At 17.7% G+C, this 18490-nt stretch overlaps 3 protein-coding genes across 3 annotated transcripts in view; 1 reads left to right on the forward strand and 2 right to left on the reverse strand.

Moving 5' to 3' along the window:
- Window positions 1-831: 831 nt before the first annotated feature.
- On the reverse strand, window positions 832-9528 carry SRAE_1000356900 (WH2 domain-containing protein; the record flags this gene model as incomplete). Its single annotated transcript, XM_024650773.1, has 11 exons — window positions 832-924; window positions 978-1654; window positions 1745-2287; window positions 2336-2441; window positions 2892-3160; window positions 4515-4586; window positions 5615-5819; window positions 5859-6018; window positions 6408-6660; window positions 6717-7116; window positions 9019-9528. 11 exons carry the CDS (start codon window positions 9526-9528, stop codon window positions 832-834), a joined length of 3288 nt encoding a protein of 1095 aa, XP_024504517.1.
- Window positions 9529-12975: 3447 nt separating this feature from the next.
- On the forward strand, window positions 12976-15192 carry SRAE_1000357000 (Septin-2; the record flags this gene model as incomplete). Its single annotated transcript, XM_024650775.1, has 3 exons — window positions 12976-13161; window positions 13609-13699; window positions 13745-15192. The coding sequence occupies 3 exons, from the start codon at window positions 12976-12978 to the stop codon at window positions 15190-15192; spliced, it is 1725 nt and encodes a 574-aa protein (XP_024504518.1).
- A 2078-nt stretch (window positions 15193-17270) lies between these two features.
- The window catches only part of SRAE_1000357100 (Protein-tyrosine phosphatase, receptor/non-receptor type domain and Protein-tyrosine/Dual specificity phosphatase domain and Protein-tyrosine phosphatase, catalytic domain-containing protein), a gene marked incomplete at both ends in the record, with an annotated part of 3465 nt that continues 2245 nt past the window's right edge, over window positions 17271-18490 (reverse strand). Inside the window, 4 exons of the mRNA XM_024650776.1 lie at window positions 17271-17635; window positions 17683-17974; window positions 18020-18393; window positions 18476-18490. The exon at window positions 18476-18490 is cut by the window's right edge and continues 2245 nt beyond it. Of these exons, the coding sequence (XP_024504519.1) occupies window positions 17271-17635; window positions 17683-17974; window positions 18020-18393; window positions 18476-18490 (1046 nt within the window). The remainder of the gene's footprint in view (window positions 17636-17682; window positions 17975-18019; window positions 18394-18475) is intronic.

The raw sequence follows: 18490 nt of genomic DNA on the forward strand, positions 1-18490 counted from the left end.
TAAGATGTTAAAAATTTTTATCTTTACACATTATAATATTCAAAAATATATTATTAGAGAAATTATTAATCTATTTAATGGTTGGTTTGATTATTTTTATTCTTTTAATAGAATTTTTTATATATTCATTTTTTTTTGTATAAATTAATTAATATTATTCTTTGTTAGATAAAATCATATACCTTTTTTTTTCAATATAAAGTAGAAATAATATTTTTTAAAAATATACATATTTTAATTAATTGTTTAAAATATAATATAAAATTATTGTTAGATATATCTTATACATATATATATTTTTATTAAAAAAAAATTTTTAAATCATATTATCTAAATTTTTTTTTTATATAATCATTAAAAATAAAATGTCTTTTAAAATTGCTATAATAAAAAATGTTATTTTGTAAAAAATTTAAAAAAATTTATTAATGCTATATATACATTATATTATCTAATTAAAATGAAGGACAGTTAAAAATAATAAATATAGATGATTTGACATTTGTTTTTTAGTAAAAAAAAAATTATCAATATCTATTATATTTATATGTTATTTAGTTATATGTTAACATAAGAAAAAAAAAATAATAAATAACAAAAATATTATTTGAAATTTTATTCAAGTACATACATATATATAAAAATGTCGAAACATTACATTTGTCTCTCTTGTAGTGATATCAAAGAAATTTTTTATGTATTAGAAAAAAAAAATGTATGAATATTTTAATTTAATCTTGTTGAAAGAATATAATATTTCATCTATTAGAAGAAGTAATATATGTAATCATAATAAAGAAGAAAAAAAATGTTATAAAATTATTTTAAGTCTTAAGATTGTTGTTTTTTTAATCTAGATGCACCACCAAAATTTCTTATTTCTGCTAATAGATCATTTCTATTTGTTTGATCATTTTTAGAATTCTAAAATAAATTATATAATATTAATATATATATCTTTGGATTTATAAAAATACCTGATTTTTAGAGTTATTGTTTAATTTGTTGATATTATTTTTTATATTTAAACCAGTTGAAGGTGGTGGTGGTGGAGGATTTCTAGGTTTTTCTATAATTTCATTATTTGATAATTTTGTATAATTATCATTAGATGTTAGAAAATGTTTAAATGTTTTATTTGTATATGTACCATTATTATTAAATAATGGTGGAGGAGGAAGTGGTGATGTTGATGGTGAACTGTCACTAGATATGCCACTTTCTGAATTTTTTGATGATGGTGAAATTTTTTGTCTTGGTATATCATCATCAATAACACGTCCCAATATCATTCCAGTTTTTTCAATTGGTGGTGATACTTTACGTAATGTATTTTTCATTTGATTTATTACTGATTCTTTATTATCTAATTGGAAGAAATTTTTATTATCATTTTTTATATTATTATTTATTGTAGTTGAAAAATTTTGTTGGTTTTTTGTAGGACTTTTCAAAAGAATTAATTCTTTTTTTGGTGCAGGAAAATTTTTATTATATGATATAGTTGAATTTGATGGTATAGTAGATTTTGAAGAAGATGTAATATTATTAAAATTATTATAAATATTATTTTTAGAAGTATTAAATTTTCCATTTTCATTATCAAAAGATAAATTAATAATTGTTGAATTAGGTTTTGATATTTTATTATACCCTGTAACAAATTTTTTATCATTTTTTGGACTTTCAAGTAAATTTTTTTTAACTAAAACAATTTTTTCATTTATATTTCCTTTAATTGTACCTGACATAACTTCTTCTTCAACTAATTTTCTTTCTTCTTTATGTTTCATTTCTCGCTCCATTTGCGTTCTCATTTCTTCTTCTAATCTATTATTATAATTTGGTTTAATTTTTTCATAATGATTATTTTTTGTTGGTATAGATAATTTATTATTATTTTGTTGATATTTATTACTCTCATCATTAAACCATAATTTTGTAATTTTATCTGAATCATCTTTTTTGGAAAAAGATTTATCATTATAATAATATTTTGAATGATTTGTATTATCAATATATCTATTATTGATATAATTAGTACTTTTTGGTTTTTCATTATTTTCATATAATCTTTCATCAGAAAAATTATTTGTTCCTATAATCTTACCATTTGAATGATGAAGAGTTGTATTTGAAGAATATGTATCCATATGAAAAGTATCTATACGTATTGTAGTAGAATTATTTCTATATTCTGGTGATTGAGATGATGGTGTATGATATGTTATATTATTATTTATTAGTCTACCATCTTTATCAAGTTGATAATTAGTTTTAGGATTCACTATAATAGTAGTAATATTATTAATAGAAAAAAAATTAATATCCTTACTCATTGGTGACATTTCACCTTCAGTGACTTTTTCTTTCAATTCTTTCTCTAATTTCACCTGTTCACATAACTTTTTAACTACATTATGTTGTTCAATTATTGAAGCCTAAAGATATAAAATAAATATAAATATTCATTATTTTTTTTTATATATATTTATTAATATTAAATATATTTGATTATATATATACTTTTAAATGATAATGTACAGGGTGTCACAAAAAAATATTAATGGAGATTTTAATTTCTTTATAGATATTTTAATTTTTATTTGATTATAAGCTAACTATATATTTTATTGGAAAAAAAAATATACAGAGTTTTTTTTTCTTTATTATAAAAAAATATATTAATTTTATAATAAAATTATATATTCTTAAAACATTGATATTTTTTTTTAGGTAAAAAAAATATTTATTAAAACTTTTTGTATATATTTATGTTGTTTATAAATTATACATAGGGAAAAAAAAATGTTTAAGAAAAAAATATTAATAAAGAAATTAAAATAAACATTATATTTAGGAAATTTTTATAAGCTGTAATGTAAATTTACCTGCAAATTAAAACTTCTTTGACTTGTTAATTCTTGCGTACTATCAACAGACTTTTTTAATTTTTCATACAAAATTTTTAACTTATTATATTCTCTTACTAGTTCTTCACTACTATCACTAACTGGTAGAGGAGATTCCTTTAAAAGTATTTGTGAATTTAATGGTTGTACATTGTTATCTATTGTGTAATTATTACTTCTTACAGTATTTATTATTCTTCCTCTAATCATTTCATCAGTTGTTTTATCTTTTATGTTATATGGATCAACTAAAAAAAAAAATATATATATGTATAAATATGTATTCATAAACTTTTATTTACTATTTTAAGAAAAAAAAACATTAAAAATTATTAATTTTTTATATGTTATAAAATAATTAGAAAATTTTTATTTTAAAATAATAATTAGTTAAAGATATAATAAAATATTAAAAAGAAATATATATTTGCCTTAAAGTATTGTAAAAGTGAGTAAATATAATATGTATAGTTATTTAAAGTGGATGAAGAATTATTTATTGTAATATGTAATAATTTAAATTCCCATGAAAGAAAATTTCAATATAGTATAGATAGATAGAAAGAAAGAAAGATAATAATAATAGACAGGATTCTGAAGTATTTTGAAAGTAATTTTATAAATGATAAATAATACAAAAATATTTAAAACTAATTAACTAATGTTAACTCAATTATTTTTAGATTTAAAATATAAATTTATACTATAAATATAAAATAATAAAGTCAAGGAAATATTAAAATAAAAAGTTTTTATAATAATATACCTCATTTTATTTGACAAAATGATAAATAAAATCAAAACTTAAAATGATTCTTTTTAATATATTATTATATGTATACATATATTAACCTCACCATAGGGAAGTTTATGAAATTATTTTCTTTCTTATAAATTAACATTTATTTAAGAAATGAATAACCTCCCTCTTTCATGATTGTTAAGGGGGTGTTTTGTTTATATTTATATATCTCACCACATTTTTATTCATTATTTATTTTATTTATAAATTTATACGATCATCATAACTATTAGTATTATTAATTTAAAAGGTAAAATAATTGTACTTACATTTGACTTTTAAAATAATATCAAAATATAAACTTTTTTTGATCATTAATATATATATATTAATATAATTAGAATAATAATAATAAAATAATAATAATAATGATAAAAATATTGAAGGTGTTAATATAATATAAATTATTTAATTGAAAAGTATAGAATTTATAATATGTTATGGGGGATGATAATTGAAAGATAAGAGAGTTACAAAAGTAAAGTGAAAAGTAAAGTACTAATATAATGATAGGAAAGAGGTAACAATTCTCTTTGATTAAAGTGTTTTTCAATAGGAATGTGAGAACATTCATATATTTGTTTGTTGATTATTAACAAAAATTTTAATAAATAAAAATTTTTAAAGAGATATCTTAAATAAGTATATAAACATTATTATTTAAAGAATATAATAAATAATATTAATAATAAAATATACTTATTTCTTTTAATTTTTTTTTTTGTGTCTTCTCTCTTTACAAAAAGGTATAATATTTTTTTAAAAAATTAAATATTAAAATATTTGCTTTTAGAAAATACCTTGTCGTTGTTTGTAACGATAATCATACTTATTATGCTTATCTTTTTTCTTCTTTTTAACTTTTGCTGGGTCTTTAAAAAGTAAACTAAATACCATGTTTATTGTAGTTAATTTTTTAGTTTCATTCGTTTTTAATAAAATATATTAAAAATGAATAAAAATATATAAAAAAAAATAAGAATAAAAATAATTTTTATTAATTGATATTTAAATAATACAATAAAATCATGGATATAGTAACACAAAAATCAATCGTATATTGATATTAATATGTAGAAGAAATAAAAATGAAAATAATTGAAGGTATGTTATTATAATATAAGCTGATTTAATATATGGAAATTTTTATATATTATTAATATATATCATATAAATTATAAGCTACTCATTTTTTAATTATTCAAAGGATGATTTGTTTTGGTAAGTTTTAAAAGTATATATTTTTAATGATATTAAAATAATTGTATAATTTATATATATATAAATCCTTATTACTGATTATATTAATGTAATATAAAATGCTTTTTAATAAAATATAAATGATAGTTAAAGTGTGTAAGAATTAAAAAAAAAAAACGTTATATAAAAGTATTTATGATACATATAAAAATGAATAATCATTATATATATGGTAAAGAAAAATGATATGATATACATATATTTTATAATAAAAAGTTATTCTTTGTAAAATTATTTAAAAAGAAATATTTACTTTGTAATAAATATATATACCTCTACATTTATTATAATATTATTTAAGAAGTAGTATAAGAAAAGCCATGTTTCAAGAGAGAGTTTTAAATGATGTAGTTAGATAAAAGTTATATATTTATATAAATAATATATATTATTGTACATATATATATATATATTTATAAATACATTAAAAGTATAAAAATCTTCAAAATAGCTAAAATAAAAAGACATATCTCTTTTAATTATTATAACTTATAATTCTAAAAAGTATTTTATAATATATGTGTTATAAACAATTATTAATGTTAAATAGTAATAATAATTAATAATAATATAAATATATAACTTTTTAAATATATTTTGAAACTTTTTTTTTTAAAAAAAAGACAATTTAAAAACATACCTTTTAAAAAGTTATCAACTGTTTCTAAATTCAATTTAATTATCATGTCCTCTTCAGTCATTTTGTAATCTTTATTTGTTAATGTACAAACAACCAATTCTTTTTGTTCCTCTCTTAAATCTGGTGTTGATTGATATTTATTTTTTGTTTCTTCAAAAACACTCTTGAATTTTGATATCATTATTGGTGAATTATTTAAATGTTCCTGTAAATAATTAAATTTTTTTGATTCGTCTTCTCTTACAATTTCATTAACATTTGGCATTGAAATAGATAAATTATCTTTTTTTATTTCAATATCTTTACAGTCCGGAGGATTTGGAGCGCGAAATTTTTTTTTTGAATTAAATTTAAATGATGAAATACTTTCTTTAAAAGTATTTTTAAATGAAAAAATTTCTTTTCTATAATTAAAAAAATATAGTATATATATTAATTTATATTATTTTAAAAAATATTAGTATATAATTATTAATATTTTTTGGTAATTTTTAGTAAAGAATATAATAATAAAAATTTTATAAATAATAAATTGAAAGTCGATGATTTTTATATATTTATAATAGATTAATCATTCTATTTTAAAGATTTCTTTTGTTAAAAAAAATACATAAATGATTCATATGATAGGGAAAGATTTATCTAACACAATCATTAATTTAATAAGATGTATGATAAAAAGAACAAATATAATAATATTATATTATTATTAAAAATTAAAAGTTTTTATCCAAAATTAAAATATAATTAAATGATTGTATAATTAAATATAATGACACAAAAAAAAACTTACCTATAATCAGAAGATTTTTTATCATTTTCTTTGTCATTCTTATCATTACTTTCTACAAAATAATTATTTTCAGGTTTATTATTTATTGTTATTTTTTTTTCATCTTCTTCTAAAATTTTTTTTGATGATTTTTTTCTATTAAAAAATGATAAAAATTTAGATTGTTTTTTCTTTTTAATATTATCATTTAAATTAATTGTTGATGTTATATTTTCACTTTTTGTACTTTCACGATTAATAACCATTTTATCAGCTAAATATTTTTATTTTATTAAGATTAATGTTAATATAAAACTATATATAACTTACTTTCTAAAAAAGTTTCAGATAAACTTTTTAAACTTTTTAATGAATTTCTACCAAGATAAGATTTATCTGATGATGATATTGTTGAATCAACACTTTTTGTTCTTTGAATATTATTTTGTTTATGAAAAAAATTTAATTTTTTTACACCTTTAACAGTTCTTGGTTGATGTAATGATTTAGATTTATTTTCTTCAAGATAATTATTAAGATAATTTTTTTCTTTTTCAATAAATGAATAAGTATTAGATGATAGATTGTTTGTATCACAACTATTACAACTACTACTACTCCAAGGTTTAGAAGGTAAAATTAAATCTATCTCTGGAGCTAGAATTGATGCTTCACTATTTTGTTGAGTAGATAGTAAACTTCCTTTAAAACTGGAAGCTGGATAAAGTGGCTAGAAATATTAAAAGATTAATATTATATATATAAAATAAAAATTATTTTAAAAAAAAAATTTTTTTTAATAAACTAGTGTAGTGTTTTAAAGTTTTGTTATTCAAAAAGTTAAGTATGTTTAATGTTGATCGTGTGAAATTTAAAAAGTAAGAATTTGTAAAGTAAATTTATTTTATTATAAGTAAGATATAATTGAATGAATTAGTTTTTACCCATAAATAGAAAAGTTAAAAATGTGTGACATAAAGGTGTGTAAGTATATATATATATATATATATTTTTTTTTTTTAATTTCTTTAAAATATTATTTGAAAAGTTAAGCTAATATACCTAATATATATGATTAGAAGAAACTATTCTACTCATTATTGTATACTCAATAAATAAATAATGAATTCAAAGATAATTTTAAAGAACACACATATTAATATACATATAATAAAAAATATATATTTTTATGAGTCATATATTTATGGAAAAAATTTATTAAAGTTAAATTATTTAAAAGGAACATATATTAGTATGAATATATAATAATAATTCTTATATTTATTTTTACTTAAACTTTTAATAACAATAAAAAAGGAAATGTTATAAATTTATTAACATTTTAGAAGTATATTATTGTGATATACTTAAAAATTTAACTACAAAAAGACTATTTAAAATTTACATGACTTCTTTATTATCATGTATAATATATTGGCGTATAAATATTCTCCTTATCTACAAAAGTTTAAAAGTGATTATTATTTTATAAAAATATTATAAATAAAATACTAAAGTTATCAATTTATATATACATTTTTAAATCAATCTTTTATAGACAAAAAAAAGGAAAATTTTTAAATCAAAAATAGTTTTTGAATAAATTTTTAAATTCACTTCTCTTTTATTTTTTGTTTAAAAAAATATAAATGTAAATAAAATTGATATTCACGAATTTGTTATAAAAAAAGAATTGAAGGATAAATGTATTATTAATTTTTAAGAAGAAATAATTTTTAGAGTATAAGAGTCTGTTGACATCATTTTTATAAAAATGATATCTTTAAATAGTTTTGTCAATTATCTCCTCCTTTTAAAAGTGTTTTAATACCTCAAATAAACTTTTAATCAACATAAATTTTCTTAAATAATACTTTTTTTTAATAAATAAAGAATAAATAAATAAATTTTATTTTACATATATAATACATTTAAAAAAAAAAAATATTTTTAATGATTAAAAATAATAAATGTTTATATATAGAAAAATATTTTATCAATATAGATCATCTTTTAAAATAAAATTTTTATGAAACATTTTTTCTTACCGATTCTACAAGATAATGATATGATATTAAGGTTGCCATATTAAATAATTTTTAATTTTATTTTTGTAATTTTAAAAAAAGTTGTAATAATATATGAATAAATTAGATATAATATAAAAAATTAATTAAAGTAACAATATTTTAATATAATATTATAAAGAATAGTTATGAAAAAGATAAAGTATATAAAATAATATTATTTTATAAATTATATATATATATATATAAATTCTCACAATATACTTTATTAGTAATAATCATAAAAATGATTGATGTCTATCATTTTATATGGCAATTTCTTTTTCTTAAAATTATATCAACTATCAACATTTAAATATTTTTGTTAGCATTTTTATTATTAATATAGAAAAGAAAATGTTGTTATTATATGGTATAATAATAAATATCTTTTCTGATTATTCATTGACAATTATTAAAAGCTTATTAAAGATATAAAAATAATAAAGATATATAATTGTATATAAATTAGGTGATTTGTGACCTTTATCAAATGATACCTCAAATATGACAAAGTGTTTAAAAGTAAATAAAAAAAAAAATAAATGTTAAAAGAATAAACATACCTCATATATTATTTGATTAACAGAAATATTATCAATATTATTTATTTCTTTTTGGAAGTTTCTTATATTTAATGGTGAATTTGATAATGGTGGAATATTGTATAATGATTGTGATTTAAAATAATTTAATGGTAATTGAATTGAATTAATTGTTGTTAATTTTTTTCTATATGTATCTGTTGTTAATGATAAATATGGAATTTGATATATTGTATCATTAATAATATTTTTATCATTAGAATATTTAAAATATAAATGATTTTTTGTAAATAATTTGTTTTCAAAATTAGATTTTCTTTTAGAATAATATTTATTTGAATTTATTGTTTTACTTTTAATTATTTTAGAACGTTTTCTATATACTCTTTTATTTTTTTTAAATTTATTATTATTTTTTCCAAAATTATATTGTCTTTTCTTTAAAAATGCTTTTCTTCGAATAATTTTATTTTCACTATCAGAAGATTGGATAAATTCTTCTGAATTAATTTTATTATTTTCATGAGTCATTAAAAAATTAAGAATTAATAAAAATCTAGTAAATATAAATTATATTATAAGAAATAAGTTGAAATATTAAAGTTTAATAAAGATAAATTAAATTTGTAAAAATAAAATAAAAGAAAATATAGAATTTATATTGTTATTTCATGTATATAAAAATATTACAAATATAATTAAAGTGAATATGAAAAAGAGATAATTAAAAGAGTAGTAGTGTGAAGAACAAAACAAAAGAACTTTATTTTTCAAGTATCTTTTTTAAGTTAAACTTCATATTAACATTAATTATTAAATAGTCTATATCTTTATAAATTATCTTTTAATTATCTGAAGCTATGAAGATGTTGTAAAAAGACTATAATTGAAAAAGTAATTAAAGGTAACCATTTAAAATTGTTTTATAATAATCTTAACTTAAAACAATATTATTTATGTATAATATATATATATATTTAAAATATAGTAACTTTTTAGCATTTTAATAAAAATTTAGTAGTTTTTAGTAATGATTTAACATTAAAAAAAGATGTATAAAAGCATTATAAAGATTAAGTGGAAAATGTTTATCTTTCTTGTTATAATAAAATTTAAAGTTAAGATATTATAATAATTTTTTTGTATAATAAAAATTAATTTTATATATAGTTAGAATTTTATAATATAAATAAGTAAGATAATAATTTTTTTTTTGTTATTAAGGAAAACAATAAATTGAAGAAAGATAAATAATGATGAAAATAATTATTTGATTTATCTGGATTAGTTTTGTAGGTGTATTATTATTATTTATTATTATTATTAAGACAAGTTGTTAAGGCATGCTATAATTATGACATTAATAATTGGTATTTTTGTTTAATTATCTGAACAATTTGAGTTTTCTTTACAATTTTATCTAAATTATAAATAAAACAAAAATAATTTTTATAAAAATTGTAACAATAATTTGATTGTAAAAATGTATGAAACTTTTTAAATATTTGTATTTATTATTATTAATGGTAAAAAGCTTAATAAGAAATATGAAAATTTAATTATATAATAAAATGACACTTAAAAACAATGAGATGATATTTAAAAAATATTAATTACACTTATTAACCTATTTTTAAATTTAAATTATATTTTATGTAACTTATATTTTATATATATAAGAAATTTATGAATTATTAAAAAATTATATTTTTTTTTGATAAAAATTTATTAAAAATAAAATAATTAGTATATTTAAATCCTTTTGTTAAATATTATTTGATTTTTTATAATTTTTATTGTAATTTTAAATAATATTTTGTAAAAAAAATTATTCTATCCAAATCAATGCAAAAGATGTCACAAATTTTAAGTAGTTAAATTAAAAAAAAACATTATGAGAAAGAGGAATATGGCATAATTAGAAGAACTACCATTTTTTAAAAATATATTTGTAATTTTTTAATAATTATATTTTTAGATATTTCATATACCATTTATGTTATTAATAAAAAATGTATTTTATTTTATCAAATAATAGTAAATTGAATAATATAATATATTTATGTATAATTTAAAAATCATAGATACCAGATTTTGTTGTTATTGAAATGTTTATTATATATAAAAAGAATCTCATTGATATTAATAATATAATATATTGAAAAATCTTTTAATATTTACTAAATGTTTCAACAAAGAAAATTATAAAATATTTGCAACAAAAAGATATTTTAAATCTAAAAATAAAGAAAATTAAAAAAAAAATTAAAATAGATATCGAAATTAATGTTGAAACTTCTAGATATATTATTTTATTCTTTTTGTAAATTTTTTTTTTCGTAAAAAACTGTTTATTAAAAAAAAGTTGTTTATACTACCAAAGATATTTATAAAATTATCAACAATCATTATAATAATTAAATTTTTAAAATACTTTGTGATTTTTATTATTATTTTATAACAATGATAATGTAAAATAAATACCAACATAACAAAGTTAGAAATAATTGTTCTAAAGCAAGTTGTTCTATGTCTTTTTAATTTAAATATTGTAGAAAAGTCAGTTTTTTATATATTTATATGAAAAAATTAATTTCTTCATTAGATTCTTTTTAATTGTTAAAGAGAAGAAAGATATTATTGATGTAATAAAAATAATTATTTTTTATAATTTATATTTTTTTTAAATAATCAAAAGTAATATGAATATACATATATTATTATAAATATTAAATGGTTTTAAAAATAAAAATGATATTAAAATAGGTAATAGTTGCATATAATGAAAATATGAAATATATATAATAATCATTTTTAATATCATTATGAAGAGCCATTCTATTTATATAATAATTATCAAATATTATTGGTTTAAAAATTGAAAATAAATTTTATAAAAAAATCATAAAAAAAATTTCTTTAAGAATATTAGAATGAAATTATAATTACCAAATAGATCTTGAAAAATTTTAAATTTTATTATGGTACTATATTTTATATTTTTAAGCACATTATTTATAGTCATTATTAAATTTTTTTGTAAATATTCAATGTTTTTAACAACTTATAATACAAAATATAATTAGTGTTAAAATAATTTTTAACAAAAAGTTGTTGTAAAATAAAAAAATTTGTATTTATATATTAGAAAGAATAAAACAAATGGTTATATTTGGTATTTCAAGTTAACAAAAAATTAAGAAAGTTTTATATGATTAATTTGTGATAAAATTGTAGATATATTTTTACTAAAAATTTAAAAAACTTTTTATTCACATTTTTTTAGAAGTTTTGGTAAAAAGATTAAGATTTATGTGAAATATAATAAACTTTTTATATGATCATATATCAGTTAGTTTTTTTTTTGACAATCATTTGTTAGTTAATTATATTTCATTAATAAGATAGTATTGCGATGAATTATTGGTATGTCATATAACGTTATAATATTTCTTAATTGCATTAAAAAGTTTTTTCTTATAAAAAAAAATTATACTAAGTTTAAGTAAAATACATTTAATAGAAATATTATTTTTTTTTAGCATAATGTTCTTTAAACCTTATTATATACCTAAAAAACGTTTAAATAAATTTTAATTAGTAGCTAAGTATTAACTAAAGTTTAAAAATACAACATATATATTTCCCATGTATCATTAGGGAGATATCAAAAATAATGTTCTATTCTTATTTTAGTAATATGTTATAATAAGATTTATTAAATTTCTTCTTCTTTTTTTCTATATTTTCTACCTTTTTTCTTTGATAATTTGATAAAAAGCATTTCCAGTCAATTAAGTATAATTCATTGCATTATTAACTTTGTACTTTTGATTCAACTATCTAAAAAACCTAACGATTATATTTAAAATTTGTTGTCATTATATGTTAACTTTTGTTGAAAATATTTCAGTTAAATTTTTAATGTTTAATATTTAATATATTTTTAGAATATTGTTTTTTTTTACAAAAAGAAAAATGGAAAATTTGAAAGGAAATAATGGTCATATTAAGGAGAATGGGATTAAGAAAAAGAAGTCACCGATGAGTCGTTTAGATAATTTAATAGGTACATTACGTGGAAGAAAACATTCATTGTGTAAATCTAATTGTGAATCAATTTGCAGGAGTGCATCGTCAACTTCAATAACCTCCATTGCAAAGGTAAATTTTTAGATGTTTCTTATTTAAATTATAATAGACAACCTTTTGGAGTTTCGTTTATTAGCGCCAAAAGATGAAATAGATTGTTAATATTGTGTTTTGTTGAGAAATGCAATCACTATGGTGTTTAATAGTATTGTTGTATCTTTTGTCATAGTTCTTTTTAATTTTATTAAATTTTACTACCATACTGTTTCCTTTAAAAATATATTTATATAATTTTAATAATTCTTTTTTAATATACATAATAATAGATTGTATCTTCATACCTTTTTATTATTATTGAAAAAATAATTTTTGTAGTTTAAATATTAACTTTTTAACTATTTTTTTTGATATATTTCTTACTATGGAATTTCAACGTTATCAAATTAAAAATGTTAGATTTAGAAGAAATGTTTGTATTGTTTTTTTTTTAAATTGTAATCATAATTTTTTTTATTTTAGAATTCTTTGATAAAAGAAATTTCTGTTACTAAGCGTCCTAGTGACTTTGAAGTTATTGAAGAAGGAAATAATATTACTTTAGAAGATAATAGTAAGTTTATATTTATTAATATTATAATTTTTTATTATATTGTAGCAATTTCAAATATTAATAGTAAAAGTGTATCAAGTCCACGTGGTATTCCAGGGGGAAGTATTGAAGATAATAATTATCAAGTAAATAATATTAATTTATCTTCAAATTCTAAAGATAGTGTTTTTTTAAAAAATATGGAAAAAGGTGGTAATAATATGAAGATGGTTGGAAATGGTAATTGTTGTAAAGATATAAATAATGGAAAAGAAAATGTTGTAAGAAAGGAGATTAATGAATTGGAAGATATTCCAGTTTTAAAACCAGATGGATTTATTGGAATTGAAACATTACCATATCAATTGACAAAACGTGCAAATAATCTTCGATTTCAATTTAATATTTTATGTGTTGGTGAAACTGGGATTGGTAAAACAACTCTTGTAGAATCATTATTTAATAGAAAATTTGAACTTGAACCATGTAGTCGTGATTTAAAAAGAGTTGATTTATGTGTTAATCAATGTGAAATAACAGAAGGAACTGTTACATGTAAATTAAGAATAGTTGAAACTGCTGGATATGGTGATCATATGATAGATAAAGATAATGGAGCTAAACTTATTGTTAATTATATAGATGAACAATTTGAAAAATATTTAACAGAAGAATTAAAAGTTAAAAGATGTATGATGTATTATGATGATACTAGAATTCATGCATGTCTTTTTTTTGTTTCTCCTACTGGTCATGGTCTTCGTTCATTAGATATTGAAACAATGAAAGCATTATCAAAAAGAGTAAATATTATACCTATAATTGCAAAAGCAGATACAACATGTAGAGATGAATTAATTCGTCTTAAAGCTAGAATTATTGAAGAACTTAAAGGAAATAATATAGAAATATATCAATTTCCAATAGATGATGATACAGTAAGACAAGCTAATGAATCATTTAATAAAATTGTACCATTTGCAGTAATTGGTAGTACAGATTTTGTAACACGTGAAAATGGTAAACAAGTACGTGCTAGAAAATATCCATGGGGTATTGTTGAAGTTGAAAATGAGGAACATTGTGATTTTGTAAAAATGCGTGAAGCATTACTTCGTCTTAATATTGATGCTTTAAGAGAAAAAACTCATGAAGTTATGTATGAAAATTATAGAAAAGAAAGACTTAGAAATATGAATATTAAAGATGGTGATATGGGTCCAAAAATGAGAGAAGCATTAGCAGAACATCAAAATATTAAACAAGAAGAAATGAAAAAACGTCAGGAACGTTATCAAAAAGAATTTGCTGAAAAAGTTAGTAAAAAAGAAATGGAATTAAAAAATCGTGAAGATTTTTTGAATATGAGACAACGTGAATTTGAAGAAAATATTTATGGAGAAATAAAGCGTGTTGATGAACAAATAGCTTTATTAGAGGAAGAAAAACGTAAAATTAAAGGAGGAGGATATGTTGAAAGAACAGGAAGTAAGAAATCTAATAAGAGGGCTTGAATAAATTTTGTTTTTTGTAAAAATGAATTTTATTTTTAATAAAAATTTGTTAAAATTAAAATGTAATAATTAAAAATTTTTTTTTTATATATTTATAGGAGATAAAGAAGAATTTTAAGTGTTTGGAGTATATATATAATATATTTATAGTTACAGAAAGAAATTTAAAAATGTGGTAAACTTAATGAAATCAAACAAAAGAGGTGTAGTAAAAAAATATCTTTGTTAGAATTGATAAATAAAATTACAGTTATTTAAAAACTTCTGGAAATAACGAAATTTGAATATAATGAAAAAAGATATTTTTGAAAATTAATGTGTTAAATGATACAATTGAAAATATCAAAATAAAAACTTGTCTAAATCATTTGTTTTGTAAGAAGTCAACTTAAAGTTATCTTTTTGTATTTCTTTTTGAACACAGAATATAATGTTAAATGTAACATGTAAAAGTTTCAAGAATGTGACTTGCAACTAAAATAGATAAAAATGAGGAATGTTAATTAGTAGTTGAATTCTAAAATTAACTTTTTTTTTTATCTTTAGTCTGATGAAAGGTATAGTGAAGAGTGAAAAATATTTTAAAATATTTATTGTTACAAACTTTTTTCATACCTTAGAATAAAGTTGTATCGTTTAATTGTAGAAGTAGTTTTATTTGTTTGTATTATTAAAAATTATTTAAAAATAATTTATCTCCAAAACAATAAGTTAACTATTTTTGATAAACATATGATTAGTTATTATATATTCATAATATGAGAATTTCAAGTATTAGAAAAAGTAAATAAATAATTTTATTTTTGTTTAAATGTAGCAAGATTTATTGTATAGTGTTAGTCTTAATTATATATTGATAATAGTTTTTGTTTTATTTAAAAATTGTTAAAAAAAATTTTTTATTTAAAAAGGATTGTAGAATTGTACTAAATTTTATGAATGTAAATTATTATTGTTATATTTTATAATTTTCATTTATTGTAATAGGATTCAATGAAGTATAAAAGCAAACTAATGGAGGGGAAGATTGTGCTAATAAGTTTTCTTGTTAACTCATAGAAAAGATGATCAAAAGTAAGCTAAATTAAAAAATTTTTTTTATTTAAATTGTAAGAATGTTTTCAAATAGAAGTGTAAATTCAAACTTGGAATAATTTGTAGAATGTTTTTTATAATCCAACGTACATAAATAAATTATATTTGTCATAAAAAATTAGATCACTGATAATGAATAGATTAAGTTTAACAAAAGTATTACAAAATAAATTTTAAGTATTGTTTAATTTTCAGAATTAAGAAAAGTTTATTAACGATGTAATTATATTGTTCAATTATAGAGGAAATAGAAACGTTAAATAAAGTTTCGATCAGAATTGATTTGTTAATAAATTTAAATGTTATCAACAAAATTTTCAAAATTATTTTTCTTTTATTCTAAATTTTTTTTTGTACAATAGATTCAGTAGAACTATTATTATATTGAACTGTTAAAACTATAAAATATTTAGGAGAAATGATTTCTGTATAACGTTATTTTTTTGAGACTGGCAATAGAAAAAATGGTATCTTTGTAAAGTACTTCAATATAAATAAATTTAATTTAAAATAATAAAAAAAATTGTGTTAATATTTAATGTAGTAATAATTATTATTTTTGTTAATTACAATATAGAAATTTAATAAAATTTTATTTTTAAAAAAAAAGAAATAAGTTGATTTTATACAAAATAAGAACTAAAATAATAACGGTTTTCCATGAAGTCATTCATTTAGGTTCTAATATAGTTTTCAGTTGATTCACTTTGTAAAATGAACAAGATTTAAAGCATGTAACAAAGTATTAGCGTGGCACATTACTGATTTTTCTATATCTTTTTTTTAAAGTGTATTTAATTATTTTCAGTGTAATAAATAAGATGAAGTTTTATGTTGTAAATTCATATACACATAAAGCAAAAAAAATTTTTATAAAAAACTATAAGTGTTTATTTTTTATTTTAATTAATTATAAAAACACAATATTTTGTGTGTACTCATGACCAAACAATTCATTATAAAATGATATTATAATATATAAGTTATTGATTTAAAGTTTTTTTCTCTTCTTCAAGTAATGTTTGTAGTAATTTCATAAATTTATCATATATTTCGGTATTTACAGCAACTATCCGATTTTTGAAATGCTCATAAAGAAAAGATAGAGCAAAGAAAAATTGATTTGAAGTTTGAACAGCCTTGTAGCGACGTTGTCTGACATAATCTAAGCATTTTATTGGATCGAATGATTTTTTTAATTTAATCATATCGATCATATAGATTATTAATGCAAGTGTACCAGTTCTTCCTACACCTGAACTACACTGAATCATTAAATAATCATTTTTGTTTAATTCAATTAATTTTTTATAGAATCCATTGAAAGATTTTTTGTCAGAAGGTACATCTAAAAGAAATAATTTAAAAATTTTTTTTTTAATTAAACAAGCTTACTTTTATCAGGCCAATAAATATAATGAAGTAGTTTAAAATTTTTTGTTTTATTTGTAGATAATTGAGTAAGTATACAATCATACTCATAATAACATTTATTCTTATCAAGTTGACCACCTTTATTTGTAAGTGAATAATTTTTAGAATTATTATCTTTGAGATTTAATGAAAAGTAAGGATAGCATTTATTTTGTTTCTTTAATTCATTTTCATTAATAAGAATTGCTATTACTTCAATCTGATATTTAAAAATTATATCATATGTATCATCAACAGTTTCTTTTAATGGTGCCTAAAAAAATATATGTTATATTATAAAATATTTATGAATTCTTACCTGACACATAATAATTTTTCTTTCTTTTCCTTCACCATATTTATAAATCATTTCATTAGCATGAATAAATCCTTCAACATTAGTAGAATCTTTTTCTCCAATATTTAATGAATTTCTATCAAAACATGGAATTTCTGGATATCGTATCTTATTTTTTTTTTCTGTTTTAAGAATAGAATAAAAACGGGAACATTTTTTGTTTAAAACTTTTTCATTAATTATTTGTGTTCTAATGAATCGTTCATAAAAATATCTTAATTTTCCATAGTCAATCAAACCAACAAATTTTATAAAACTTTTAATAGAACTATCTTCATAAGATTCATAAATATCAAATTTATATTTATAATTATTATATTGTTCAGTAAATGTNACTTAATGAAATCAAACAAAAGAGGTGTAGTAAAAAAATATCTTTGTTAGAATTGATAAATAAAATTACAGTTATTTAAAAACTTCTGGAAATAACGA

This window comes from Strongyloides ratti (genome assembly GCF_001040885.1).
Source record: "Strongyloides ratti genome assembly S_ratti_ED321, chromosome : 1".
Lineage (NCBI taxonomy): Eukaryota > Metazoa > Nematoda > Chromadorea > Rhabditida > Strongyloididae > Strongyloides > Strongyloides ratti.